The following is a 26,639-nucleotide window of genomic DNA, read 5'->3' as shown; positions in this document are numbered from 1 at the left end:
GCAGGTGGCAAGAGTTAGCATCCTGCAGTTAGGAGCGAAATTAGATTGGGACTGGTAAAGGAAACATTAATATGTCTGGCATATGTAAATCACCTGGGCTCTTTAAATGAGCTGTGGATAGGTTGCATGTCTCGGACTGAACACCTGCGATGAGCAGGAGGATCAAAGTGGACCGGGGGGCAAGCTCTGGACTGCATCTAAGCCATAAGAGGAGAGAGACAAACTAAGACCGTGGAGTCCATCATCTTATTCTACTTCTAAAAGGGCCATTTCATCATTTCTAAAAGCAGAGGGAAAGCAGGTGAGCTTCTCCCAGCAATAAAACCAGCTATTATTAACAGAGAAAACACATGTTTTGGAAAGCCACACTAGCTGGACGGTGAGGGCCCAGTGCAGGCCCCAGGACCGTAGAGATCTCCAGATGAGTGAGAGAGAAGTTGGCAGAGCTTGGGAGAGGCTCTTCTTACCTGAGAATCAGCATTCCAGGACTCCCCAGAAGGCTGAAACACAGTAAGCCAGAGCAAAGTTCCCACAGCCTGGGAAAAGACTGGCCACTGGGATCCTAAAATACTGCCAGATCTAACATGCCAGCAGGCCCATGTGAAATGGCTGCTGGTTTCACTGGGGAGGTGAAGCAGTCACCTGTGAATTACTATTGAGAGTGAACCTCAGGAGAGCTTGGTAGCAACTTGACTTTGCATGACACCCAAAAGTGGATCCAGTGGGCTTATATTGTGTGTCTTGGACTTAGAACATTTTCTTTTTGTTTTTATTTTTAAATACAAATTGCAAGGAAGATGGGCCCTTCATCACAGATTGTTTCTCTGTCCACTGACATTTTCTTTTCCCTCTTGTATCCATCCTCACTATTCGCATCCTTCCACAGAGAAGCTCACAACTTTTAGGTCTCAGGTTCCTCCCCCTCAAGGCTCACCTCTGACTCTGTACCCAAATCCAAGGTGTACATATATGGGGATTTTCCCAAACCACCAAGCAAATCTCCCACACCAGCTGGGTGCCCTGTAATTGTAATTTTTTTTTTTTGGTTTTGTCAAATGTTTTATTGAGTGTAGACATCTGGAGTACTGTAAAACATGCATTATCTGTAGATTCAAAAAAGGAGCAAGCCACATTGTCCTCACTGTCAAATGTGTCAGGCTTGGCATACATGATGGAGATTAATGAAGTATCATGAGAGTAATATGGTTCCTGAAAAGCTTCTACAATTTGGAGTAGGGTCTTAATCACGTGAAAAGCAAAGCTGTTCACATTCAGTGAACTTGCATTTCATTGGAGGTACACAGTATTTTAATTTTAAAACAAAAATAATTCTGTTTTTATAAGATTCCCATCCCCCAACTTTATTTTCCCCTCAGTTTTCAGAAATGTTAATTTAAAAAAATCATATCCATTTGGGGAAGTTGGACATTTATCTGAACAATAACTAAAATGTATTTCTTCTTCGGTTGCTGAGGTGTATTAAATTTGAAGAAGATAATATCTCCATCTTCAACAATATAATTTCTGCCTTGTTGTCTGTACTTTCCAGCAGCCTTGACCGCATTTTCAGAACCTTCCTCTTTAAAATCTTCGTATTTCATTACTTCAGCCATAATGAATCCTTTTTCAAAATCTGTGTGAATCTTTCCTGCAGCTTGAGGAGCCTTCGTCCCTTTCCTGATGGTCCATGCGGGCACTTCATCTGGGCCTGCAGTGAAAAAGTATTCTAGTTGGAGTGCTGCAAACCCAGCCTTAATGATCTTTGGCAAAGCGCTTTGTGTCATGTTCGCTTCCAGATACTTCTGTCTCTCCTCAGCACTCAATTCTTGCAACTTGAGTTCCAAGGCCCCACTAAAAGGAATGACCAAGGCACCTGGGTCATACTTGTCCACCCACTCTTTAATTTTTATCAACCATTTGTTCTTCTTTCTAATGTAGTCTTTTTCAGAAAGATTAACCAAGTATACCATTGGTTTTGAAGTCAGAAATAAGTGTTTATTCAACACTTCAATCTCTTTGTCGTTGAAGAAGATAATATCTCTGACACTGTCCACCTTGAGATCGTGTCAGATTCCACAGGTCAAGGACTCAGTCCTACAAGACCCCTCCACACTTTAGATATCACCTGAAAGTCCAATATATCACCTGTGGTTCTGACTGAATAGCTACAGGTTGGAAGCTCCAGTGACTTCCTCCTTAGGTTTGATTCTGCTGCAGTGGCTCAAAGAGCTCAGAGAAGCATTTTACTTACTAGATTCCTAGTTTATTATAAAAGTGTATAACTCAGGAATAGCCAGGTAGAGGAGAAGCATAGTAAGGTATGGGGTAAGGGCACAGAGCATCCATGGTTTCTCCAGGTCCACCATTCTCCCTGAACCTCCATGTGTCCACTAACCTAAAAGTTCTCAGAACCCCATCCTTTTAGGGTTTTACGGGGCTCATTACATAGGCATGATTGACTAAATCATGACCATTGGCAATAAGTCAATCTTTAGGCTCCTCCCCTCCCCAGAGGTCAGAGGGGTGATTGAAAGTTCCAACCCTGTAATCACTGGGTTGGTTCCCAGTTGATATCCAGCTCTTGTTCTCAGGTGCTTTCCAAGTCACCTCATGGACTTAACAATGGGCACAATTGGGGCACGTGGCTGGCTCAGTCAGTGGAGCATGCGACTCTTGATTTCAGGGTTCTAAGTTTGAACCTCATATTTGGTGTAGAGATTACTTAATAAAATACTATTAAGCAGAGGAAACAAAAGTGAAAATGAACTTTTGGGACTTCATCAAGATCAAAAGCTTCTGCACAGCAAAGGAAACAGTCAACAAAACAAAGAGGCAACCCAAGGAATGGGAGAAGATATTCACAAATGACATTACAGACAAAGGCCTGATATCCAAGATCTATAAAGAACTCCTCAAACTCAACAAACACAAAACAGATAATCACTTCAAAAAAGACAAGAATAGACACTTCTTCAAAGAAGATATACAAATGGCTAACACACACATGAAAAAATGTTCATCATCATTAGCCATCAGGGAGATTCAAATCAAAACCACATTGAGATACCACCTTACACCAGGCAGAATGGCCAAAATCAACAAGACAGTAAACAACAAGTGTTGGAGAGGATGTGAAGAAAGGGGAACCCTCTTACACTTTTGGTGGGAATGCAAGTTGGTGCAGCCAGTTTGGAAAACAGTGTGGAGATTCCTTAAGAAATTAAAAACAGGGGTGCCTGGGTGGCTCAGTGGGTTAAAGCCTCTTCCTTCAGCTCAGGTCATGATCTCAGGGTCCTGGGATCGAGCCCTGCATCAGGCTCTCTGTATCAGGAGGAGCCTGCTTCCTCCTCTTTCCCTGACTGCTTCTCTGACAACTTGTAATCTCTGTCTATCAAATAAATAAATAAAATAAAATAAAATAAAATAAAATAAAATAAAATAAAATAAATTAAAAGCAGAGCTTACCCTATGACCCTGCAATTGCACTACTGGGTATTTACCCAAAGATAGAGATGTAGTGAAAAGAAGGGCTGCCTCTACCCCAATGTTCATAGCAGCAATGGCCACAGTTGCCAAACTGTGGTTCTGAAAGAACCAAGATGCCCTTCAATGGATGAATGGATAAAGAAGATATGGTCCATATATACAATGGAGTATTATGCCTCCATCAGAAAGAAAGGATGAATACCCAACTTTTGTATCAACATGGATGGGACTGGAAGAGATTATGCTGAGTGAAGTAAGTCAAGCAGAGAACAGAATCAATTATCATATGGTTTCATTTACTTGTGGAGCATAAGGAATATCACGGAGAATGTTGGGAGATGGAGAGGAGAAGTGAGTTCGGGGAAATCAGAGGGAGAGAGTGGACTCTGAGAGACAAACTGAGGGTTTTGGAGGGTGGGGGAGGAGAGTAGGGTGAGCCTGGTGCTGGGTATGGTGGAGGGCACGTCCTGCATGGGGCACTGGGCATGGTGCATAAACAATGAATTTTGGAACACTGAAAAGAAAATTTAAAACATATAAACAAACAAATAAATAAATAAATAAAAATATTATTTAAAAAAGACCCCTTTTGAAAATTCTGAGAGTTTTAGGAGGTCTGTGCCAGAAATGGGACAATCTAAATATATATTTCTTCTTATAAATCACAACATCATCTATATGATACTGAGTGCTGACTTGAGAGCAAAACATTTCTTTTGAAAGTTTCAAGAATATTACCCTTAATGAAACAATAACTAGAAAAAATTTTTTTTAAAAGTCCATATGACTCTAAAAATGTGACAGAAATAGTAGCAAGCCTGGCTGAAAAACTGGGTTCTCCCAAGGTTTTCCCAAGAAGACCATTCTCCCAATGGTGTCTGACAGAGAAGATGATTTTGCAAACAGTTCCTTGATGGTTGTTTAGTCATTTAGATGGCTGTTGCGTTATTTCAAGATCTGTGAGGAAGGTGCAGGCAATAACTTCAACAGTTTATCATTGAAGCTGTATGGTTAAAAAAAAAAAAAAAGATTGAACTAATTACAACTGGTGCATAATATTTTAGCCACTTCCTAGAAAATGACCCAAATATATATTTTTCAGTCAGAATTTTACACCACCATGGCACCACGTGGTTTAGCTATATGAATTGGACCAATTTTTATACAATCACTAGTTTCTCTGTGGCATTTAACCTGGCCAGAGTGGGGTTACACCACCCTCATTGACCAAGTTCCCACCCTTTGCTTAGGTCTTCAAATGTCTCAGGAAGCGGTGTTGAGAGGAATGAGGAGTTTGACCCTCCTGGACATAGGTCACCATGTTTACCGAGCTAACAATGTCTTGACACATCCAAGCAAACTTTTCTCCATATAGGAATGATTTCCCATTGCGCCTCAAACTTCTCTCCATCTCGCTAGTGAAGATGAAAGCTCTACTCCTCTGAGGTAGTAGAAGACAGTTATGTCACTGCCAAAAGACAGCTTTTCACACTCGTGCTTTCCTCGAGAGAATGTAAAACTAATTGGTGTGCGACATGAGAGCATGACGTTTGGCGGAATTGGCAGGTGTGAACATACTTTCTTCACACTTCACAGCCATCCTGGGGGAAGTGACAGAGATGTCCTGATCTGAGCTGTTTTCCCTTGCACAGTGCTGGCCGCTGCAGAACACTCCATACCAATGGAGAAGATGTGCGCTACTGTGGGAAGAATCGACATGTGACTTGGTTCTGGCAACAGATCCTCATGACATCGTGCTAGAAAGTAATTCATTAGCTGTGATCTTGCACAAATTTGGGCATTCTGATATAAGGTGGTTTGATCACTATTAGGTCACAAGAAGAAGGACTTTTGAAGGGTAGCTTTAAAAGGACCTGTAGATCAATATGAAAATGAAATGAAATATTTCAGTTTATTTTTTTAAGGTTTTATTTATTTATTTGGGAGAGAGAATGAGTGGCGGGGAAGGGTAGAGGGAGAGAGAGAGGGAGGGCGAAGCAGACTCCCAAGTGAGCAGGAAGCCCTCTGTGGGGCTCAATCCCAGGACCCAGAGATTATGACCTGAGCCAAAGGTAGATACTGAGCCACTCAGGTACCCTGAAATGCTTCTGTTTAATGAAAAAATTCCACTTGGAGAATATATTCAACTATTTAAACTGTGTGTATGGGCATACATGCATCCGTGTGTGTGTGTGTGTATGTGTGTGTGTTGTAGGGAAAGAGAAAATCCACTTAGGAGAACATGTATAGAATCTATTAAAAACCATATAGCTGAGGCACAGCCCTTAATCTTGTAAATGTAAAACAAAACAAAACAAAACAAAAACAAGTGTGCATCAGTATGAGTGAAAAAGGAGAGCCAGAAAATATCAATGTGAGTTATGACATCAATAGACCAATGAATTGCCAATGACACAGAGGTGCTTTATGAGCCTTGGCAGGCAATTAGGTAAAACTTTCTCCTGGCATAGCAATTTTGAAGTGGTTATTAACCATGTATATTGAAATTTGATGGGCTAAAAAAAAAAAAATGAAGTTCTTAAAAAATAACTTCCCATCGAATTGTTCCCTCCATGATGGTTTAAGAAAAAAACAAAAACAAAAAAAAATCCCCAGAAAACAAACTCATCATGAGCTGAAGAAAGAGATTTTTATACCAGACAAAGGTGACTAAACTGCAAGTATGAAACCTTCTATTTTTAGTGAATCCTGACATTCTTTACTGCTGGCATTCCCAGTATCCAGTTAATACATTCTCCAGTTGGCTGGTTATTGTGCTGTAAATCACATTTCACTATGTCAGCAAACAATGGTGAGAACTTAAAGAGTAAAACAAAATCAACTTGGAAAAAAACTAACATAAAACCTCTGAAGTCCAGGGGGAGGCTAATCCCTTAGAAAAAGAAGGGCAATAAAAAGAACTTAAAATGAAAAGATGACACTGCAGGTTGGTTTTTGGCTACCTAAGTGCAGAGTCTTGTTTCTATTTGTATCTATGGGATTGCGAAAACAAATGACCAATCAGTGAATTAACTGGAAACAAAGAAGGTGTTGGCCTTTTGCTTGGTATGGGTATATATAAATTTTATATTGATATATATGTATATGTAATATATATTTAATTCAGCATACATATGTCCATCTGTATATATACAAAAATACCTTTTGAACTTTCCCAAGGTTTTCAATTGCATTATATTCTCAAATACTTATTTAATATGCATTAAATGTAAATATATATTATTATTAAATAAGATAAATATATTAGATATCATATGTTAGGTATTTATTTTTAAGTCTGACCATTACTTTCATTATTCAAAGAGTGGAGCAGAATTCCATATTGCTATGTAAATAAATGTGCCACAGACTTTGACATCTTGTGTACCTTCCTTATATTTTAAGTGTCCTTGCTTTAAATTGTCTGCTACTGTGACATTGGATTGGCTGATATCAAAATACATGAAGTTTTTTTTTTTTTTAAGTAAAATGAACACTGTCTATCTCTTAGAGCAATCCATTCTATTGTCCTAGAAGTTACATAAGGATCAAAAAACACATCAATAGTTTTTGAACTAGATTTTATCCTTTGTAATATCTTCTCTACTTGAAACATGGATTCATATAAATTTTCTGAGCGTTTCAAGTCATAGAAGTATTTTTTAAAAATTAAGTTATGTTAAAACAATTGAATTCCAAGGGAAGGAAAATATAAATGGAAAATGACTGGGAAAAAAAAAAGTGTGCCTTTCCTTCCCATTTGTGGTTCTTTTTACTCTTCCTTGCTGAATCACACTTATAAGTAACTTAAAGATAAAATTAAATATCTGATTTTGGAATGTTAGAGACTGGAGGCCAGAGGGAAGCAGTCTCCTCTCAATCAATAGGAAAGGTGGAAACTTTGTCAATGCTATGTGGTAACATTTATGTCTCATCACTAGCAATTTCTCACTGTCATCATAAGATTTTGCCAATGGATATAAATCCACTCCCTTGCTTTCGTTGTCAATCAAAAATAGCATCCTGGCATTTCATTTTATGTTTCACAGGCTAGAAATTTTTAGCAACCTGAGGACATGTGACTTGAAAACATGAGCAGCGCTGAGAATTATATTCTCTCCCCAGTCTTCATGGCTAAAGGGAGTTAGAGTTGAACAATTCCCAGTGCAGCGTAGACAGACGAAAAATATTAAATTCACAGACTGAGGTTTTGCCATTGAAAACTGACTTTGGAGGTTTTTCAGAATGTGAAGAGGAAGGGCATTGGCAAATCTAGGAGTTTGGAGTCAGCAGAAATTGTTCTATCTTCCCTTCACTGAGGTTTTTCTAAGTAAAGTCGTTAATTAAAAATCTTAGGATCTGGGGCGCCTGGGTGGCTCAGTGGGTTAAAGCCTCTGTCTTTCGCTCAGGTTTTGGTCCCAGGATCCTGGGATCAAGCCCCACATCTGGCTCTCTGCTCTAAAGGGAGCCTGCTTCCCCCTCTCTCTCTGCCTGCCTCTCTGCCTACTTGTGATCTCTGTCTGTCAAATAAATAAGTAAAATCTTAAAAAAAAATCTTAGGATGTCAGGGTGGGGGTTGTTGGAGGTAGGGAAGGAAAAAATGAAACAAGATGGGAGACAAACCATAAGAGACTCTTAATCTCAGGGAACAAACAGAGTTGCTGGGGGTTGGAGGGGTAGGGAGAAGGCGGTTGGCTTATGGACGTTGGGGAGAGTATGTACTATGGGGAGTGCCGTGAAATGTGTAAGCCTGATGACTCACAGACCTGTACCCCTGGGGCAAATGATAAATTATATGTTAATAAAAATAATTTAAAAAAATCTTAGGATCTCAGTTACTGTATCTGTAAAGTGAAAGGTTTGAGTAGATAAACTCTAAGTAAGGTCTTTTAATAATTTCATCCTTGTATGACACTATCCATCATTATGCAGATATGTAATGTAACCCTATGGAATCTACAAATTTCCTAAATATAATATTCATGAGCTCTTTCAAAGAATGTGCCATTTTTTGTGACTTTGTCATTTCTGGGTCTATGTGACCTCTGACCTTTTACTGCTGCGTTCCAAATGAGGACTTTGAGTGGAGATGTCCAAGTGTAAGTCTTACGACCGAAGAAGGAAGCTCATAATTCCTCACAGGGACATCTGAGGGACATTGAAGAATTTATGTTTCTGTTGATAAATTTCCCCTCACGGCCTCTCTGGGAACAATGAACAAAATGTATATCCAGACAGCTCCAACTTCCTCATGCCCGTGGCTGCTCAGCACTACTCCAGTGACAGGGGTCTGGAGCTCAGAAAGTACAAAGAGCATCATCATAGCTTCCTATTATTGGTCAGACATACATGATCAATACTCTTCAGAGGGCACTTAAGTTGGAGAGCACTTTGGAACAGAGAGAATGAGGCTCAAATTCTAGTTGAAACAGTTGACTCTGTAAGGTGGAGAACGTTGACCTCCCTTCTTTGTGATGGATATGAGAAAAAATATATATAAATATATTTTAATAATATATAATATTATATAAATATATTTTAATAATATATATATGCACATACACACATATATATATACCTGACAGAGTGCCCAGGGAGAGTGGCAAGCAGAGGGAGAGGGAGAAGCAAGCTCCCTACTGAGCAGGGAGTCTGATGGAGGACTTGATTCTAGGACACGGGGATCATGACTTCAGCCAAAGGCAGACGCCCAACCAAATGAACCACCAAGGTGCCCCTGTGAGATTATATTCATAAAGTACCTGTTATGGCACTAAAAAATTAAGGGGTATTCTCTTTGTGTTACCCATCCATGCTGTGTTTGCTTTGTTACAAATAAAACTAATTCAACCTACTGGGCTGTCCGCACTTTCCGAACTGAGTGGCCTTCTCTTTTGGCTTGAGACATGCCATCTACAGTATTTTGCACCAACTTCAAGAACATAATGTACTTACAAAAATACTTGTCAATGTAGACTACAGATGAATCTTTACATTATTAAAAACGAAAACAAACAAAACTGAGCAAAGAAGATGAGCAAGTCATTTACAACAAAATAAACACAAATGTTCAGTAAGTATGAAAAAAATTGTCCAACTCATCATCAGAAAAATACACAATTACAAAAATAACAGCTTTCTTGGTTTCTTGAGCTATAATCCACATACTATACAATTCACCTCTTTATTTTTTTTTAAGATTTTATTTATTTGACAGACAGAGATCACAAGTAGGCAGAGAGTCAGGAAGAGAGAAAGGGGGAGGCAGGTTCCCCAGTGAGCAGAGAGCCCGATGCGGGGCTTGATCCTAGGACCCTGAGATCATGACCTGGGCTGAAAGGCTTAACCCACTGAACCACCCAGGTGCCCCAACAATTTACCTCTTTGTAGCATATATTTTGATGTTTTTTAGTACAGTTAGTACAGAATTGTACAACCATCACCAGCATTAATTTTAGAACATTTTCACCCCCCCATAAAAAGCCCATATCCTGTAGTAGTTACTCCTCTCTTCACCCCTCCTCTGCACCCGCTTATTCCCCAGCCCCTGGGCCTCTAGCTCTAGGCAACTACTTAACTATTTCCTGTCTCCATAGATTTGCCAGTTCTGGACAATTTATATAGAATACTACAATATGTTGTCTTTTGGGACTGACTATCTTACTTAGCAAAATTGTATTGTATTGTATGTAACATGTATCCGTACTTCATTCCTGTCTTTTTTTTTTTTTTAACTCAAGAACTTTCTTTTTCACTTTTTTATGTGGTAAAATATATGTAACATAAAATTTGCCATTGTAACCATTCTTAAATGCATAATTCAGTGACATTAAATACATTTACAATGTTGTGCAACCACTTCCACTATTTCCAATGTTTTCATCACTCCAAACAGAAACTGTAATCATTCAGCAGTAAGTCCCTATTCTCCCTGTCCTAAGCCCCCTTGATCCTTTCTGTTTCTATGGATTTGCCCATTCTAGGTATTCCTGATCAGTGGAACCCTCTAATATTTGCCTTTTGTGTTCACCTTGTTTCACTTACCATGTTTTCAAGGGTCATCTGGGTTGCAGCATATATCAGAACCATATCCTTTTTTATGAATGAAGAACATTCCATTGAATGGATAGACCACATTTTATTTATCCATTCACCTGTTGATGATTCCTTGGGTTGTTTCTCCTTTTGGGCTATTGTGAAAAATGCTGCAACTAACATTGGCATGCAAGTTTTTAAGTTTCTGATTTCCATTCTTTCGGGTACATACCTAGGTGTGGAATTGCTGGGTCCTGTGATGACTCTGTTTAAGGAATTGCCTCAAACAGTGATAGATTTCCAAAGTGGCTGCACCAATTTACATTCCCACCAGTAGTGTATGAGGGGTCCAGCTTCTTCATGGCCCAGAAATGCTGGTTATTCTCTGTCATTTTGATGACAGCCATACTAATGAGTGTGAGTTGATACCTCATTGAGGTTTTGATTTCCGTTTCCCTGATGGCTAATGATGTTGAGTATCTTTTTTATGTTTTCTTGGTCATTTTTATATTCTTGGGCTTTTAGTGGAACTGTAAATTGACTTAAAAAAAAAAACCCTCTGGAGGACAGTTTGGGAAGTTGTTCTTTTTAAGCCAAAAAACTCACTTGCAGGAGTTTACCTTAAGGAGATAATTATAGAAGTATGAGATGATATGTGCTCAAGTAATGGCAGCAGAAAAATTGGCAGCAGAAAAATTGGAAATACACTCAGCAATCACCTAGGCTCCCCTCACCAATCGAGTTTTTTTTTTTTTATTAATTAATTATTATAGGGGTGCCTGTGTGACTCAGTCGGTAAAGCGTCTGCCTTCGGCTCAGGTCATGATCCAGAGTCCTAGGATTAAGCCCCATGTCGGCCTCCTTGCTCAGCAGAGAGTTGGCTTCTCCCTCCCCCTGCTCATGTATGTACACTCTCTCTGTCTGTCTCTCTCTCTCTCCCTTTCAAATAAATAAATAAAATCTTTTAAAAAATTAATAATTGTATACAGAAGATGGTATGCTATGTAGCTATTAAAAATGATGGTATGGAAAAAAGTATTTTGATGTATAAGGTACCCATGACAGGCAGTGGGCCGACTTTATCCACAGGTACATCCGAGACCCCCAGTGGGTGCCCGAAACACAGATGGCACTGAACCCTATTTATACTGTCTTCCCCATACCTTCATGCTTATGGTAAAATCTGATTTATAAATTAGGCAAAGTAAAAGATGGACAACTAATAACTAATAATAGAACAGTTAGACCAATATAATAAAAGTCATGTGAATGTGGTCTTTCAAAATATCTTATTGTACTGTACCCACCAATCTTCTGCTTGTATTGATGTGGAATGATAAACTGCCCATGAGATGAGATGAAGCGAGGTGAGTGATGTAGGCACTGTGACGTTGTGTTCATCTACTGTGAACCTTCTTGCTGTAAGTCAGGAGGATACCTGCTTCCCGATCCTGCTTGACCACAGGTCACCGAAACTGTAGAAAGCAAAACTATGCTTCAGGAGGGACTACTGTATCACTGAGTGAATGAAGCAGATCAGAGAGTAAAAGGCCATTTTACCACGAGTGTGAAAATGTTCACCTTCTTCCCTTTGTATTCATCTACTGGAGGGAGATGTCTAGCAGGATGACTGGGGAAAGTGAACCGTGCTTACCTTTAAATGGTGGGATTTGGGATCACTTTTTGTTCCACCTTTGAGATTTTCTTCGCTGTTAGAACTTGCAGAAAATCAGCATGTATCATAAGAACAGTAATAAAGCTCATTGCAAAGGAAAAACAATTCTGCTCTGTAATGGTGTCTGACACTTACTCTCTCCCCTTGCTACTGGGGAGCGTACCACGTTGACCCTGAATTCCTAACTTTGAGCCCCGGGAGAGTCCCCATAAACCAGAGCAACATGGAGCACTGGTATAAAAGAAATGTCTGAGCCTGTTTTCATTGAATTTTCTTGCAATAATTACACGAGTTTAATTACAGCAAATAAATTAAAGTCGATACACTGGAATCAATATACACACAACAAAACGTGCTTGTTTTACAGGTCCTAATAGGATCCCAAATAGAAACTGTTTACTAGCATATATTGCTGGCGCATCTGTCTCTGAATGGAAATTTGTGGGGGACATTGAGAGAGAAATCTAGAACATTTCCCCATTCTGGCACTCCTCATCAGCCAAGATGGAGTTTGTCTAGGCTTATTCAGAATTGTTTATGCTCTGTCATGGCTTTGGACTTGTTCCGTTTTTGGCCAGAGGGTCACTCTCCATCTCGAATTCCTTGAAAAGTCCTACTGTAGTGCCAAGACTGGCTTCGAGTCACGTGTGTATATCCCAAGACTGTGTAAATACTTGGAGGTCAGTTTCTTGTTTGTCTGTCTTCATTGTTTCTAGAGCAACAGTGTTTTTGTTCTTGCAGTGAGTCTGTCAGAAAATATTGACAAAACCAGTGCTCGATTTATCTGGAACTTTGCTTTTAACTGTCCCCACCACTAATTCTTTCACACCTTGTCCCCCAAACGTGGAAAGGTCCTCTCTGTCTGTTAAAATGCATTGTTCCGTGGGTGGGGTGCATAAACAATGAATCTTGGAACACTGAAAAAATTAAATTAAATTAAAAAGAAAGGCACTGGGTAATCTCTGTATTTCATTCTTTTCCTTAAAGATATCCATTTTGGGGCACTCCACTTTCTGGCTCCAGAGTGGACTGGTGATTGTCTGGACTTGCATGACTATTGTCCTGGGGTTTCTCTTCACTCTCATCCTGGGAATTCTCTCCTCCCTCTTCTGGATTGGATCCAAGGCCAGTTTTCTAAGGTCTGTGTCCTGTGCAATCGCACTCAGAAAGGCTCTGTGTTTGGTTTAGTGCTCTGCTCTCACCCTCTTGACATTCTTCTGAAGTTTTGAACAAGGGGCCCTGTGTTTTCATTTTGCACTGGGCCCTGCAAATTATGTAGCTGCTCCAACATGGACCCTGCGATTTCTGGTTTTTTTGGTCTTGGTACATTTTCTCATTTTAGGGAGAGCCCACCTTGGTGGGTACATGTGCTCTGGCTTTGTGAGGAAATCTATGTTGGAAATAAATGTTCTTTGGAATTTTCCATGTCTGGAAAAATCTTTATTTTACTTTCATATTCTATTTTTTTAAAATATTTTATTTATTTGACAGGCAGAGATCACAGATAGGCAGAGAGACAGGCATAGAGAGAGGGGGGGGGGGAGCAGGCTCCCTGCTGAGCAGAGAGCCTGAGGTGGGGCTTGATCCCAGGACCCTGAGATCATGACCTGAGTGAAGGCAGAGGCTTAACCCACTGAGCCAGCCAGGGACCCCCTTACTTTCATATTCTAATAGGAGTAGCTTACTATAGAGTTCCCAGTTGGAAGTCATTTTTCCCCAGGGTTTTGGAGGCATTACTTTATTGTCTTCTGGTGTCCAGCACTTCTGTTAGGAAAGCAGATGTCCTTCTGATTCCTGACCTGCAATGATCAACCTCTTTTTCTCTCCCTCAGTTACAGCTTTGCTGTCTGCTTTTTGGCATTTGAGCTCGATGACTGTTGTTGCCTTTCCTCCTCTTATTTTTGCAGGTGATTTTTTTTTTTTTAAAGTTATCATTGTAGCAGTATTTTGAGAGAGAACTGAAGATGTAAACATATATTTTCAATCTGAGCTGCTTTTAAAGGACTGTGTCCCTTTTCAAGTCTGCCCTTCCTCTTTGGATGTAGAATTAGGTGGTAGTGGTAAAGGATAATTTGCATCAGAAAAACTCCTGTGCCTTCTGGAAGAGACCCTAATCTTTCTTTTCAAAATTCAATGTTAGAAAGCCTTTGCTATGATCAAGGGCTGCAGATGAGACAGAATACTGAGAACTCCAGAAAGACGTTCACCTTGAGAAGAGAGTAGACTGTATCAATGCCCCAAAGTTGTACCTGTGCTGCTGGAATCAGGGTTGGCTGCATGAGGCTGAACAAAAGATCTTTCCCCTTGGTGCCCGGGGAGATGTACTGAACAAGTCCTCTATTGTTGAATATCACTGCATGCGGTTTTTAGCCATTATGAGTAATGTCATCAATATCTTTGTACATACATTGTTGCCCACATTACTCATTTTTTTTCCATGCACATATCCCATGTCTCATTGTGCCAGAGTACCTCCAGAAAAGCTGCTGCCTCCTTGGACTTAGTGTGATTTTATTTGAAGGAAAGGATTTGCTTATAAAGACCTACCACATTTTTTCTGATTTCATAAATGGAGGAAATATTAAGGTCATTAGAGCCTCCTTTTTTGGGAGTATGAAAGTTTGTTAAGGCTTAGTTTCTTTGAGAGAATTAGAATGCATTCACATAGAATCTGATTATTAATATTCCAGAAAGAATAATGTATTTTTTTATGACCTCTAGGAATTCACCTTTGTCGAGGTCTATATTCATTTATGGGTAATGTTTCATAAACATTTTCCTAGGAAATTCAACCATGTGGAAATAGTCTGATGATAAAATTAAAGAAGCCTTTGTTTTTACTTTGTGCTTTTAAAATTAATGGAAATGTGAAGTGTGGGTGGGCAGCTGCTGTTTTGCACCCTTGGGCGTTTCCCATGTGAAACCCAAACTGGCCTCCCTTGACAGAAGCTGAGGGAAGACAGAAGAAAGAGACAGGCCACTCCAGGTTGGTGGGTGGCAGGTTAATATGCAAGCGAACTTACCAGTGAGACTTGTTCTGGGCATCATCTGCAAGATGAGTAAATCTCTGCACCCGCGTGCCAAAAGCTTAAGAAGTTTATATGGAGGCCTTAACGAGGTTCAGTCACCTATGCCGTCCAGATGGTTTCAATAACACACTACTTTCTCAAGGCCGTGTCCTTGAAAAGTCTCCCACTGTGGGAGCAATGGGCAGAGTGAACTTTCCAAGGACAGGGAAGGGGGTGAGGAGCCTCTGATTGCCTGGGTCCAGTTTGTGGGTCAACCAGTGATCATGTCCTTTCAGTGACCTTCCCCAATAGCAGAAGAGCCCTAGAAGGAAAGTAACAATAATAGTCCCCCCCCCCCCAGTTTTGTAGAGATGTAATTGACATATAACATCATACAAGTTTAAGGTGTAAAACAAAAGGGTTTAATGTATGTATACATTGTGAAATGATCACCATAGTAACGTGTTAATATCCACCAGCATACATAGTTACATTTTTTTTTCCTTGTGATGAGAAATTTTAGGATCTACTATCTTACTAACTTTCAAGTATAAGATATGGTATTGTTCATTATCATCATCATGTTGGTTCCCAGACCTTATTTATGTTATAACTAGAAGTTTGTTCCTCTTGACCCCCTTCCCTCAATACCCATTCCCTGCTTGCAAATCAAATCTCTGCTTCTATGAGGTTTTTTTTTATTTTTTAAAATTAAAAAAATTATTAATTATTTGAGAGAGAGAACAAGTAGGTGTAGGATCAGAGGGAGAGGGAGAAGTAAACTCTGGGCTGAGCAGGGAGCCTGACGTGGGACTCAATCCCAGGACCTTGAGATCATGACCTGAGCCGAAGGCAGATGCTTAACCAACTGAGTTACCCAGGCACCTCAGTAAGTTTGATTTTTTAGATTCCGCATATGAGACCATATGATATTCGTCTTTCTCTGTCTGACTTACTTTGCTGAGGTGTAATAACACCAGGTTTATCGCCATTCAGATAGTACGCTTTTGTCCACATCCTGGTATATTTAGACTGAGGGATAATTTCAGTATCCAGACTGTCAAAAGATACTCACTTTAGTGTACTTGAAGAGACTCCAGAGGCTTGTGCCTTTCTGTGCTCTCCTCCATGGCTTTGCATGGCTGCAGGTCCTCCTGGAGAGCCCTAGGGTGGTCGCATGTGCAGTAGTGGGATGGCTGCTCCCGAGAGGTATATGTTCAGATTGTAGTTTGCAGGTCAAGCCCTCTTGAAGCTGACTGTTGACTTCATGACAAACGTAAGGGCCAGACGCTTAACTAAATAACAGTGTTTTTGCCAAATTATCTTTAATTAAAAATGTATCATGGGGCACCTGGGTGGCTCAGTTGGTTAAGTGTCTGAGTCTGGTCATGATCTTGGGTGGTGAGGTCAAGCCCCAGGTCTGGCCCTGCCACGGGTTTGGAGTCTGCTTAAGATTCTCCCTCTCGCTCTCTCCCTCCCCACTGTTCATGTCTGCTCTCTTGCGCAAGTGTACTTTCTCTCTCTTTCTCTTAAAAGAAAAAAAAAATCACAAGTTACACCACATAGACTTAAAAAATTTTTAAGGAACATATTTTTTTTTAAAAAGATTTTATTTATTTATTTGATAGAGACACACGGCGAGAGAGGGATCACAAGGAGGAGGTGTGGATGAGGGAGAAGCAGGCTTCCCGCTTAGCAGGAGCCTGATGCGGAGCTTGATTCCAGGACCTTGGGATCATGGTCTGAGCCAAAGTCAGACATTTACTGACTGAGCCACCCAGGAGCCCCAGGAACGTATATTTTTCTAAAAGTCTGAAGTTATCTTCACCTTGACTCATCCCTCACTTTCCTCACTGTCCAGATAGTTGCTTGGCTTAGCAATTCAGCATCCAAAATTATCTTGCAAGTCAGTTATCTCCTCTCTATCCTGAGCTACCATTGTCTTCATGCATGTTCTAGCATGAATTCAGGATCCTAGCAGCTTTCTAATTAGGAACCCTGCTTCCAGGGTCTTCCTTAATAACTATGCACTCTAAACTCATGTCGTCACTCTCTTGGTGAGAAGACTTAGTGGAGACATTATTTACAAAAGGTTAAGATAACGAAGGGTGGTGAAGCTCTCTGGGGCTAGAAAGGCAGCCTACTATCCCTGGGCCTGAGGAAGAAAGTAAGGGAAAAGTAGCCTGGAATGACATATGATTTTAGGATAGGACTGCTGGCCTTTGATAGAAGAATATAGCTGTTGCCAAACTGTAAGAGGGAGGTAAGGAGTATGTTCAGTGAAGACAGTGGCTAAAATGAAATCTCACTCTCCCTGCTGCATTCCGTGTGTGGTATCTTTTAGCCACTTCAAGTCAGCTTGAGTCAAGGGTTGAAGGAATGCTGAAGGCAGAGATAGGCTTGCTTAATTAGAAGAAATCACGAATGTAAAAGCACTCTGTCAGATATGATGCTATTAAAATATCACAAGCCTCACTTCCACTATTGTGGAGTACAAGTAAGGAAGAACACAAGAAAACCAGCAGACTGAAGTCCATAGGAGACAAACCGTGAGAGACTATGGACTCTGAGAAACAGACTGAGGGTTTGGGGGTGGGTGGGGTGAGCCTGGTGATGGGTATTAAGGAGGACACGTATTGCATGGAGCACTGGGTGTGGTGCATAAACAATGAATTATGGAGCACTGAAAAGAAATAAAATTTTAAAAATGGGAAAAAAAAAGAGAAAATTATGTCTCTCCTCACATGAGAAGATTAAAACAGACAAAGATGCTTATTCAGCAAGGGCCATTGACCAGATCAGTCTCACAGAGAACTATCTTCTGTTCCAGTTCTGACTCAGTCTGTAACATTTGGTTAATCACTTAACTTTTCTGTGGTACAGTTTTTCCAATCTATTATGTGACTATTACTGTACCTTGTGCCTGCTGATGCACAAGAATGTTTGGGTGATTCATTTAATAATTGCTAGGAAGAGCTTTGAGCTCCTTAGAGGAAACCAAGAACAAAGATTTAAGTGCTATTATTAGTTACAAAGTCTTATTGCATTGCTCGAGTCTCTGATTTGCCCCTCTTTTTTTTTTTTTTTTTTTTTAAGTTCAACTCTTTTTCTGTGGCTTTCTCAATTCTACCCTAGTTCCCTTTACACAATTGCAGGGTGCAATGGTATGTATCCCAAATGACAGTCCTATAATCACATTAGCACCTTGGATGAATGTAAAAATATAGAAAAGTTAGAGGATTTTGACCCTTTCTTAAGGCAACTAAAGACAACACTTAAGGTAGCTTGAGTAGAAGATAATTAGTGAGAGACCAAAATCAGTCAGGAACATACCAAAATGTTCTGTCCAGTGGCACTTGACATATGACCCATAACACATGATGTTCTTGCTAAGAAAAAAGGACAGCTGGTTCCAGGATGAAAAAAAAAAAAACTTCTTAATTCATATTGTTTGATACAAAAACTTTTGGGTCTGTTTTGATGTCAACGATCCACTTTTATTTATTTATTTATTTAAAAATTTTTATTTATTTGACAGAGATCACAAGTAACAGAGAGACAGGCAGAGAGAGAGAGAGAGGAGGAAGCCGGCTCCCTGCTGAGCAGAGAGCCTGATAAGGGGCTTGATCCCAGGGCCCTAGGATCATGACCTGAGCCAAAGGCAGAGGCTTTAACCCACTGAACCACCCAGGCGCCCCAACAACTCACTTTTAAAAGAATTGCCCACCAAATGATACAAACTTTATGGAGACTGTCAGAGCCTCTTCAAGGAGTAACTAAGAGATAGCAATGGGTCCTCTCCATAGGATTTTGGGGCAATGGGGAAAAATGTGTGATTCATTGGAATTCTAAGTCTTATTATATTCTTTTAGGTTGAGAAATAATGTGGGATATTTGCTCCCTCATGGCTCTTCAGATTTTTTTTTTCAACCCAGAACATATAAATATTTATGTCATGGTTTAAGCTTTCATGGCTCTAAAGAGAAGTTGAAGATTGGCTTATACCTCTCTAGCCCTGCTCTCCCTCCCCTGAGAGCTGGCCTTATACCTTAGAGCAGTAGGTTTGCATATTGAAATGCCAGCTTGACCTTGCTGCCTGAAAGTCTTGAATGTCAAGCCCACAACAGAATTAATTAATTTCTCTTACATGTTGGTAATTTCCTGTAACTCTCCTAAGTAATGCTAACTTTAGGTACACCCTTGCCATGAGAGGATGTTAGGTCCTCTGTATTTTAGCATATCCTGGCATCTATATTGTCATCATCATATAGTGGTGTCATACGCTGTCACTGTTGTTCCATTCCAAGAACTCATAGAAATGGTGACCACCTGAAAGAGGCAGGGGTCGTACCAACGCAGTTCATGGTTACTGAAGCAACTATTGAGTCAACAGAGAAATTGCAGATACTTAATATAAACAACTATACTTTAATCACATAATGATGATAAATTTTCTTCAAGACATTGGAGAGTAAATTAAAATGAAGGCAAAGGACAGGGCATGACAGCAATACAGGACTACTCTTTCCCTCTCTGTGGTATGCACCTTATCTGCTTCCTATCTTATTATTTTTCTTTTTTTAATTAACATATAATTTATTATTTGGCCCAGGGATACAGCTCTATGAATCATCAGGCTTATGCATTTCACAACACTCACCATAGCACATACGCTCCCCAACGTCCATAACCCAACCACCCTAACCCTGCCCCCACACCCCCAACAACCCTCAGTTTTTTCCATGACATTGAGTCTCTTATGGTTTGTCTCCCTCCCGATCCCATCTTGTTTCATTATTTTCCCTCCCTGCTCCCCACAACCCCTCACCCTGCTTCTCACTTTCCTCATATCAGAGAGATCATATGATAATTGTCTTTCTCTGATTGACTTATTTCACTTATCGTAATACTCTCTAGTTCCAGCCACGTCATTGCAAATGGCAAGATTTTGTTTCTTTTGATTGCTGCATAGTATTCCATTGCATATATATACCACATCTTCTTTATCCATTCATCTGTTGATGGATATCTAGGTTCTTTCCATAGTTTGGCTATTGTGGACATTGCTACTGTAAACACTGGGGTGCACATGCCCCTTCATGCCCCTTTGGATCACTACATTTGTATTTTTATGGTAAATACCCAGTAGTGTGATTGCTGGGTTGTCGGGTAGCTTTATTTTAAACTTTTTGAGCAAAGTCGATACTGTTTTTCAGCATGGCTGCACCAGCTTGCATTCCCACCAACAGTGTAGGAGGGTTCCCCTTTCTCCGTGTCCTCACCAACACCTGTCATTTCCTGACTTATTAATTTTAGCCATTCTGACTGGTGTGAGGTGGTATCTTACTGTGGTTTTGATTTGTATTTCCTCCTGAGTGATGTTGAGCATTTTTCCATGTGTCTGTTGCCATTTGGATGTCTTCTTTGCAGAAATGTCTGTTCATGACTTCTTCCCATTTCTTGACTGGATTATTTGGAATTCAAACAGGACAGTTTGAATTCAAAGTAATTCAAACAGGACAGTTTTATAGTTAATATCTTTCAGTGTCCTATGTGTTTTCCCCCAGCCAGGTGGTGTCATTGTCTGTGAGGCTCCGGTCCCATTTTCCCAGGCTAAGTGAATAAGGGGCCTTTCAGAAACCTTGCTTACACAGACACAGACACAGACACACACACACACACACACACACACACACACACACGTGCAGACACTGTGCATACATATCCATCATCTTTCTATATATCATATTATTTGTACCATTTGTCATATCTTATATATGATAATTTTTTAAATTTTGACCAAAAAATGGATCACACAGCGTGTACTATTTTGTAATTTATCTTTTGCATTACACTTTTCCATTTCAATATGGTGAATCTACCACATTTATCCTAATGTCTGCAAAGTTGTCCCTTGAGATGTATCCCCATTTATTTCAACAATTCCCAAATGATTGACATTTGTTTTTGGTTCCCAGCTATTAGCAATATACTACAATAAGCATCTTTCTTTGTAGGTATAATCTCTGTGCATTTTGTGGAGAGCATATATGTAGGATAAATACCTAGGAAGGGAATTCCTGGACCAAAGATCTATGCATATGAATTCTGAGAAATATTGGCAAAGGGAAAGCAGCTCCATATGTTTATTCTCTCACTAGCACTGTGGGAAAGGATTTTATTATCCATGTTTTTACCAATTGTTAAGCTAAGCCAAACCACAGAGGGCTGGTCTGGCTTTGAAGATTGGCAAGGGGACTCTAATCAGTTTTGCTTTTATTTCAGATTGCCACTGAGACAGCAAACAAGCAGGGCAAGGGATAGTCCCTGGACCAGGGGTTCTCAAAGTGTGGTCCCTGGCCCAGAAAGATCATCATTACCTAGGAACTCGTTCTCAGGTCCCACCCTCGACCTTGTGAATCATAAATTCTCAAGGCAGGGCCCACCAATCTTCTGTGTTTTAACAAGACCTCTACATGATTCTGATATTTGCCAAAGTTTGAGAAGCACCACAGTAGAGCTTGATCAAAGTGAGGATACAGTTTCCCAGTGCATTCCTTATGCCTTTTGGAGTTGAACCTGGAATTCTCTGGTTCAAGTTGAAGGTGCCCCAGGCTACATACTCTCTGTATCTTATACCATTTGTGTGGGACAGGAGCCAAACTGGCACTCAGTGAATAATTATTCTCATAAAAGGCAACCTCTGCTGCCTGATAGTTACAAAGCTTTGTGTCCTATTTCTTATAGCATTAGGAGGCTACAGTAGACATGGTCAAATATTAACAAAATTTTGGCTTCTTGTCTGTCTGAAAAATGGCACCTCATTCCTATTTTATATTAATTTCTTTAATGATAAGTGAAGTTGAGCATCTTTTCATTTTATAGGCCATTTGCACTTCTTTTTACCCTTATTTCCTCTTTATTATCTGCTATGTTTTCTATTGGTTGGCTGCCTCTTTATTACCTTATAAGCAATTATAATTTTAAGGAAATTAGCACCTTGTCGTTTGTGTTTTTATCTAGTTTGTGATATATCATTTGAATTTAGTTACACTAAATTTTTGCATCGCAGATAGTTAAGAGTTTTACGTAGTCAAACTTAGTTTTTAGCTTTCTGAATTTTGAATTTTATGTAAGCTTAGATAGGTCTTCCCAACTGTAGGATAGTTAAAGAAAAAAAAACTCATATTTTCTTCTAAACTTTATGGTTTTATTTTTAGTATAGCTCTTTGATGTAAATAGAATTTATTGTACTTAGGACGTGAGGTGTGCATGTAAACATATTTTCCAAAAGCTTAAAAGTTATCCCAATATCATTTATTTAAGGACTTTGTCTTTTCTTCAATGATCTGAAGTAACCTATTAATCATATCAAAGTAAGAATGTATATTTGGAACTATTTGTAGAGTATAGTCTATGAATTGATATTGTCATTAATTTGTAGTTCAATTTAGGAGGGAAAAGAAAGACTTCCAGTACAAAATTTTCCTAACCAAGAACAGATTATATCTTTATAGTTACCCATTTTCTTTTTCTTTTTTTCCCCACTTTTTCCCTCAGGAGTGACATGAGCTTTCTCCATAGGTGTTGCATATGTATTTTATAAACTCGTGAATTAAAAATAATTTTTATCGAAGATAGTTGACACAACTGTTACACTAGTCAGGTGTAGAGTGTAGTGATTCGGCAAGTCTATCCATTACGCTCTTCTCCCTACAAGTGCATCTACCATCTGTCAGCATGCAATGTTATCACAATACCGTTGACTTTATTCCTCTTTTATCCCCGTGATTGATTCATTCCATCCCTGGAAGCCCGACTCTCCCACTCCCCTTCCCCCATCGTGCCCATTCTTTGATCCCCCTCCCCTCTGGCAACCATCAGTTTGTATATTTGTCAGTTTTTAAAAAGGTGATGTTTTCCTCCATTATGATTTTTTTACATTATTTGCATGTGGAGTAAAGCTCGGGATCTTTATGTATTACTTTCATAACCAGTCATCTGACTGAATTGTCATATTATTTCTGCTAGTTTTTGGAGGATTCTTATGGGTTTTTCAAGTTTACAATAATCATCTACAAAGAATATAAAGCATCCTAGCTATGAGATCAGACTTTTATTATGGAATTTTTGTTGTGGAATATGACCTTCTTTCTAGTTTCCTGCTTTAAAAAAATACCACTTTTAATGAATATAACACAAATTTGACAGATTTAAGTTGGCAATTCTGAGTTTTGACAAATGCATACAGTTTTATTTTGTGTAATTACATAAAAATAGTTTTATAAGTTGTATTTTTAAAAAATGTTTTATTTATTTATTTGACAGAGAGAACACAAACAGGGGGAGGAGCAGAGGGAGAGGGAGATGCAGATTCTTGGTTGAGCAGAGAGCCTAACATGGGGTTCCATCCCAGGACCCCAGGATCACGACCCCCGCTGAAGTCTGACTCTTAACCAGCTGAGCCACTCGGGTGCCCCATAAGTTATATTTTTGTATAATTACACAAAAACATAGTTTATATTACTATCGTGTTATTACCCCACAATCATGGCATAGAGCGTATCTATCACTCCAGAAAGGTCCCTCTGCCTCCTTTCTTGCTTCTTCTCATGTCTGGCCCCTGGAAATCCCTAAATGGCTTTTTGTCATTGTAGTTTTGCCCTTTCTAGAATTTTGTATGAATGGAACAATATAATATGCAGTCTTTTTTTGTCTGAATTTTTCCATTTGGTATTCCATCGAATGGATATACAACACATTTGTTTATATTCACCAGTTGATGGACACTTGGGTTGTTTGCAAATTTTGGGTTGTTAATGGAAACAGTGGTTGTGAACATTCAAATGCATGTCTTTGGGCGTATGTTACTATTTCTCTTGTGTAAATGCTTAGGAGTGAGTTTGCTGCGTTTTTAAGAAGAAACTGCTTAACAGTTTCTCTTTTTTTTTTTTTTTAAGATTTTATTTATTTATTTGACAGAGAGAAATCACAAGTAGATGGAGAGGCAGGCAGAGAGAGAGAGAGGGAAGCAGGCTCCCCGCTGAGCAGAGAGCCCGATGCGGGACTGGATCTCAGGACCCTGAGATCATGACCTGAACCGAAGGCAGCGGCTTAACCCACTGAGTCACCCAGGTGCCCCTGCTTAACAGTTTCTCACATGCTTGTACCATTTTATATTTCTACCCACAGCATATGAATGAACTGGTTGCTCCACATTCTCACCAGCATTAAGTATTATACATTTAAAAAAAATTCTTATGCCTGGGGTGCCTGGGCGGCTCAGTGGGTTAAGCTTCTGCCTTCGGCTCAGGTTATGATCTCAGGGTCCTGGGATCAAGCCCCACATTGGGCTCTCCACTCAGCGGGGAGCCTGCTTCCCTCTCTCTCTCTCTCTCTGCCTGCCTCTCTGCCTACTTGTGATCTCTGTCTGTCAAATAAATAAATAAAAATTTTAAAAAATTCTTATGCCTTTTTGTGGTTTGTGGTTTCAATATGCATTTTCCTGGTGACTCATGATATTGAGCATCTTTGTATATTCTCACTTACCTATTTTATTTGATGAAGTATTTTTTTCAAAAAATTTTCCCAATTTTTTAATTGGATTGTTGACCCTACTGTGTCATAAAGCTCCTTTAGATTTTCTTCCAACATATACTTTATCAGCTGTATGTTTTGCAAATATTTTATACCAGTCTATGACTTGTCTTTTTATTTTTTTTAACAGTATCTTTTGAAGAGCAAGTTTTTTCATCTTTGAAGTCTAATTTACACTCTTTTTGGTTTTGTGGTTTATGTTTTTATAGAAATCTAGTGTAATTAGAGGTATAAAAAACATTTTCTCCTATGTTTTCTTCAACTCTTACATTTAGGTCTATCCTTTTTGTGCTAAATTTTGGATGTGGTATGAAGAGGAGTTTGACATTCTCTCTTTTGTTTTTGTATGTGAAATCCAACTTTTTGGCACTATTTGTTGAAAAGAATATCCTTTCCACCCTGAAACACATTGGTACCTTTACACATTGGTTATCAGTGAGCTATCTATGTATGTAGGTCCATTGCTGGACTCACTGCTTTGCTCCATAGATTTTTTTCTTTTTTTTTTTTAATGCTTATTTATTTTTTAAAGTTCTTTTCAGTGTTCCAGAATTCATTGTTTATGCACCATACCCAGTGCTCCATGCAATACGTGCCCTCCATAAAACCCACCACCAGGCTCACCTATCCCCCACCTCCTCCCCTCCAAAACCCTCAGTTTGTTTCTCAGAGTCCACAGTTTCTCATGGTTCATCTCCCACTCCGATTTCCCCCATAGATTTTTATGTCAATACCAGACTTACTTGGTTACTGTAGATTTATACTGAGTCTAAGTGTATACACAATACTAAGTAGGAGTTTAAAACTTCCAATTTTGGGATGCCTGGTGGTGCTGTTGGTAAGCACCCCACTCTTGGTTTTGGCTCGAATCCTGAGATTGAGCCTGATGTTGGGCTCGGTGCTTCTCTCTCCTCCCTCTGACCTTCATGCTTCTGCTTTCTCTCTCCTCCTCTCTCTCTCTCTCTCTCTCTCTCTCTCTAAAATAAGTACAGTTAAATCTTAAAAAAAAAAAAACACCTCCAATTTTGTTTTTCTTTTTTGAAAGGTTTCCAACTTTTTCTTTTCCTTGGCTTTTCTAGGTGTTTTACATTTCTATATGAATTTTAGAATCTGCTTGTAATTTATTTAAAAACACATTTGGAATTGTGTCACATCTATAAATCAATTTGAGGAGAATTGGTCTCTTATTTTAACAGTGTTGCATTTTTTTATTGATGAACATGGTATATTTCTCCATTGCTCTCGTCTTTTTGAACTCCTATTTAGTAGTTTTCCTTCTCTAGGTTTTATGTAGATAGATTTATTGTATTGAGGAGGTTCTGTTTTATTTCCAGTTTGCCTTATTTCTATCGCAATTGGGTGTCAAAGTTTGTAAAATACTTTTTCTCTGCATCTGTTGAGATGATCATGTCATTGTTCATTTTTGGTCTGTTAATATATGATGGCTCACATTTTTTTTTCCCTAGTGTTAAACCGACCTTATGTTACTGTGAAAGAAATGCTAAAGGAACCTCTTCAGACAGAAGGGAAATATCAGAAGGAAACTTGGTATATCAGGAATAAATAATATCTTTTAACTCCTAATATAAAAGATTAGGAAATTAGTGTATTTGTACTTTTCTCCAGATCCCCTTTCCCCATCCTTGCCCATTTTCCTTAGATCTATGCTTGCTTATATGTTTCAATGTTTATGCATTTGGATAACTTTCAGCCTTCTATATTTTAATCAGTTCAGTATAAATTATGAACACTTTTATGCCATTAATTCTTTCTTTCTCGGTTCTTTTGGTTATAATACTTGTTTGATGAGAATTTATCATGAAGTAGTTTTCTCCAAGAAG

At 39.3% G+C, this 26,639-nt stretch overlaps 1 protein-coding gene and 1 long non-coding RNA gene across 2 annotated transcripts in view; one reads left to right on the top strand and one right to left on the bottom strand.

The window, feature by feature from the left end:
- LOC309847053 overlaps positions 1-26,639 on the top strand; it is a 287,109-nt gene that overhangs the window by 33,917 nt on the left and 226,553 nt on the right. The window lies entirely within an intron of this gene.
- LOC309873657 (obg-like ATPase 1) lies at positions 1,033-16,218 on the bottom strand (the record flags this gene model as incomplete). The annotated part of the gene is made up of 4 exons (XM_082749726.1): positions 1,033-2,054; positions 12,173-12,236; positions 15,217-15,280; positions 16,158-16,218. The coding sequence occupies 4 exons, from the start codon at positions 16,216-16,218 to the stop codon at positions 1,389-1,391; spliced, it is 855 nt and encodes a 284-aa protein (XP_082605852.1). The 3' UTR covers positions 1,033-1,388.

The sequence above is a fragment of the Mustela nivalis genome (assembly GCF_964662115.1).
Source record: "Mustela nivalis genome assembly, chromosome: 1".
Classification (NCBI taxonomy): Eukaryota; Metazoa; Chordata; class Mammalia; order Carnivora; family Mustelidae; genus Mustela; species Mustela nivalis.
This window is presented reverse-complemented; position numbering and strand designations above follow the sequence as displayed.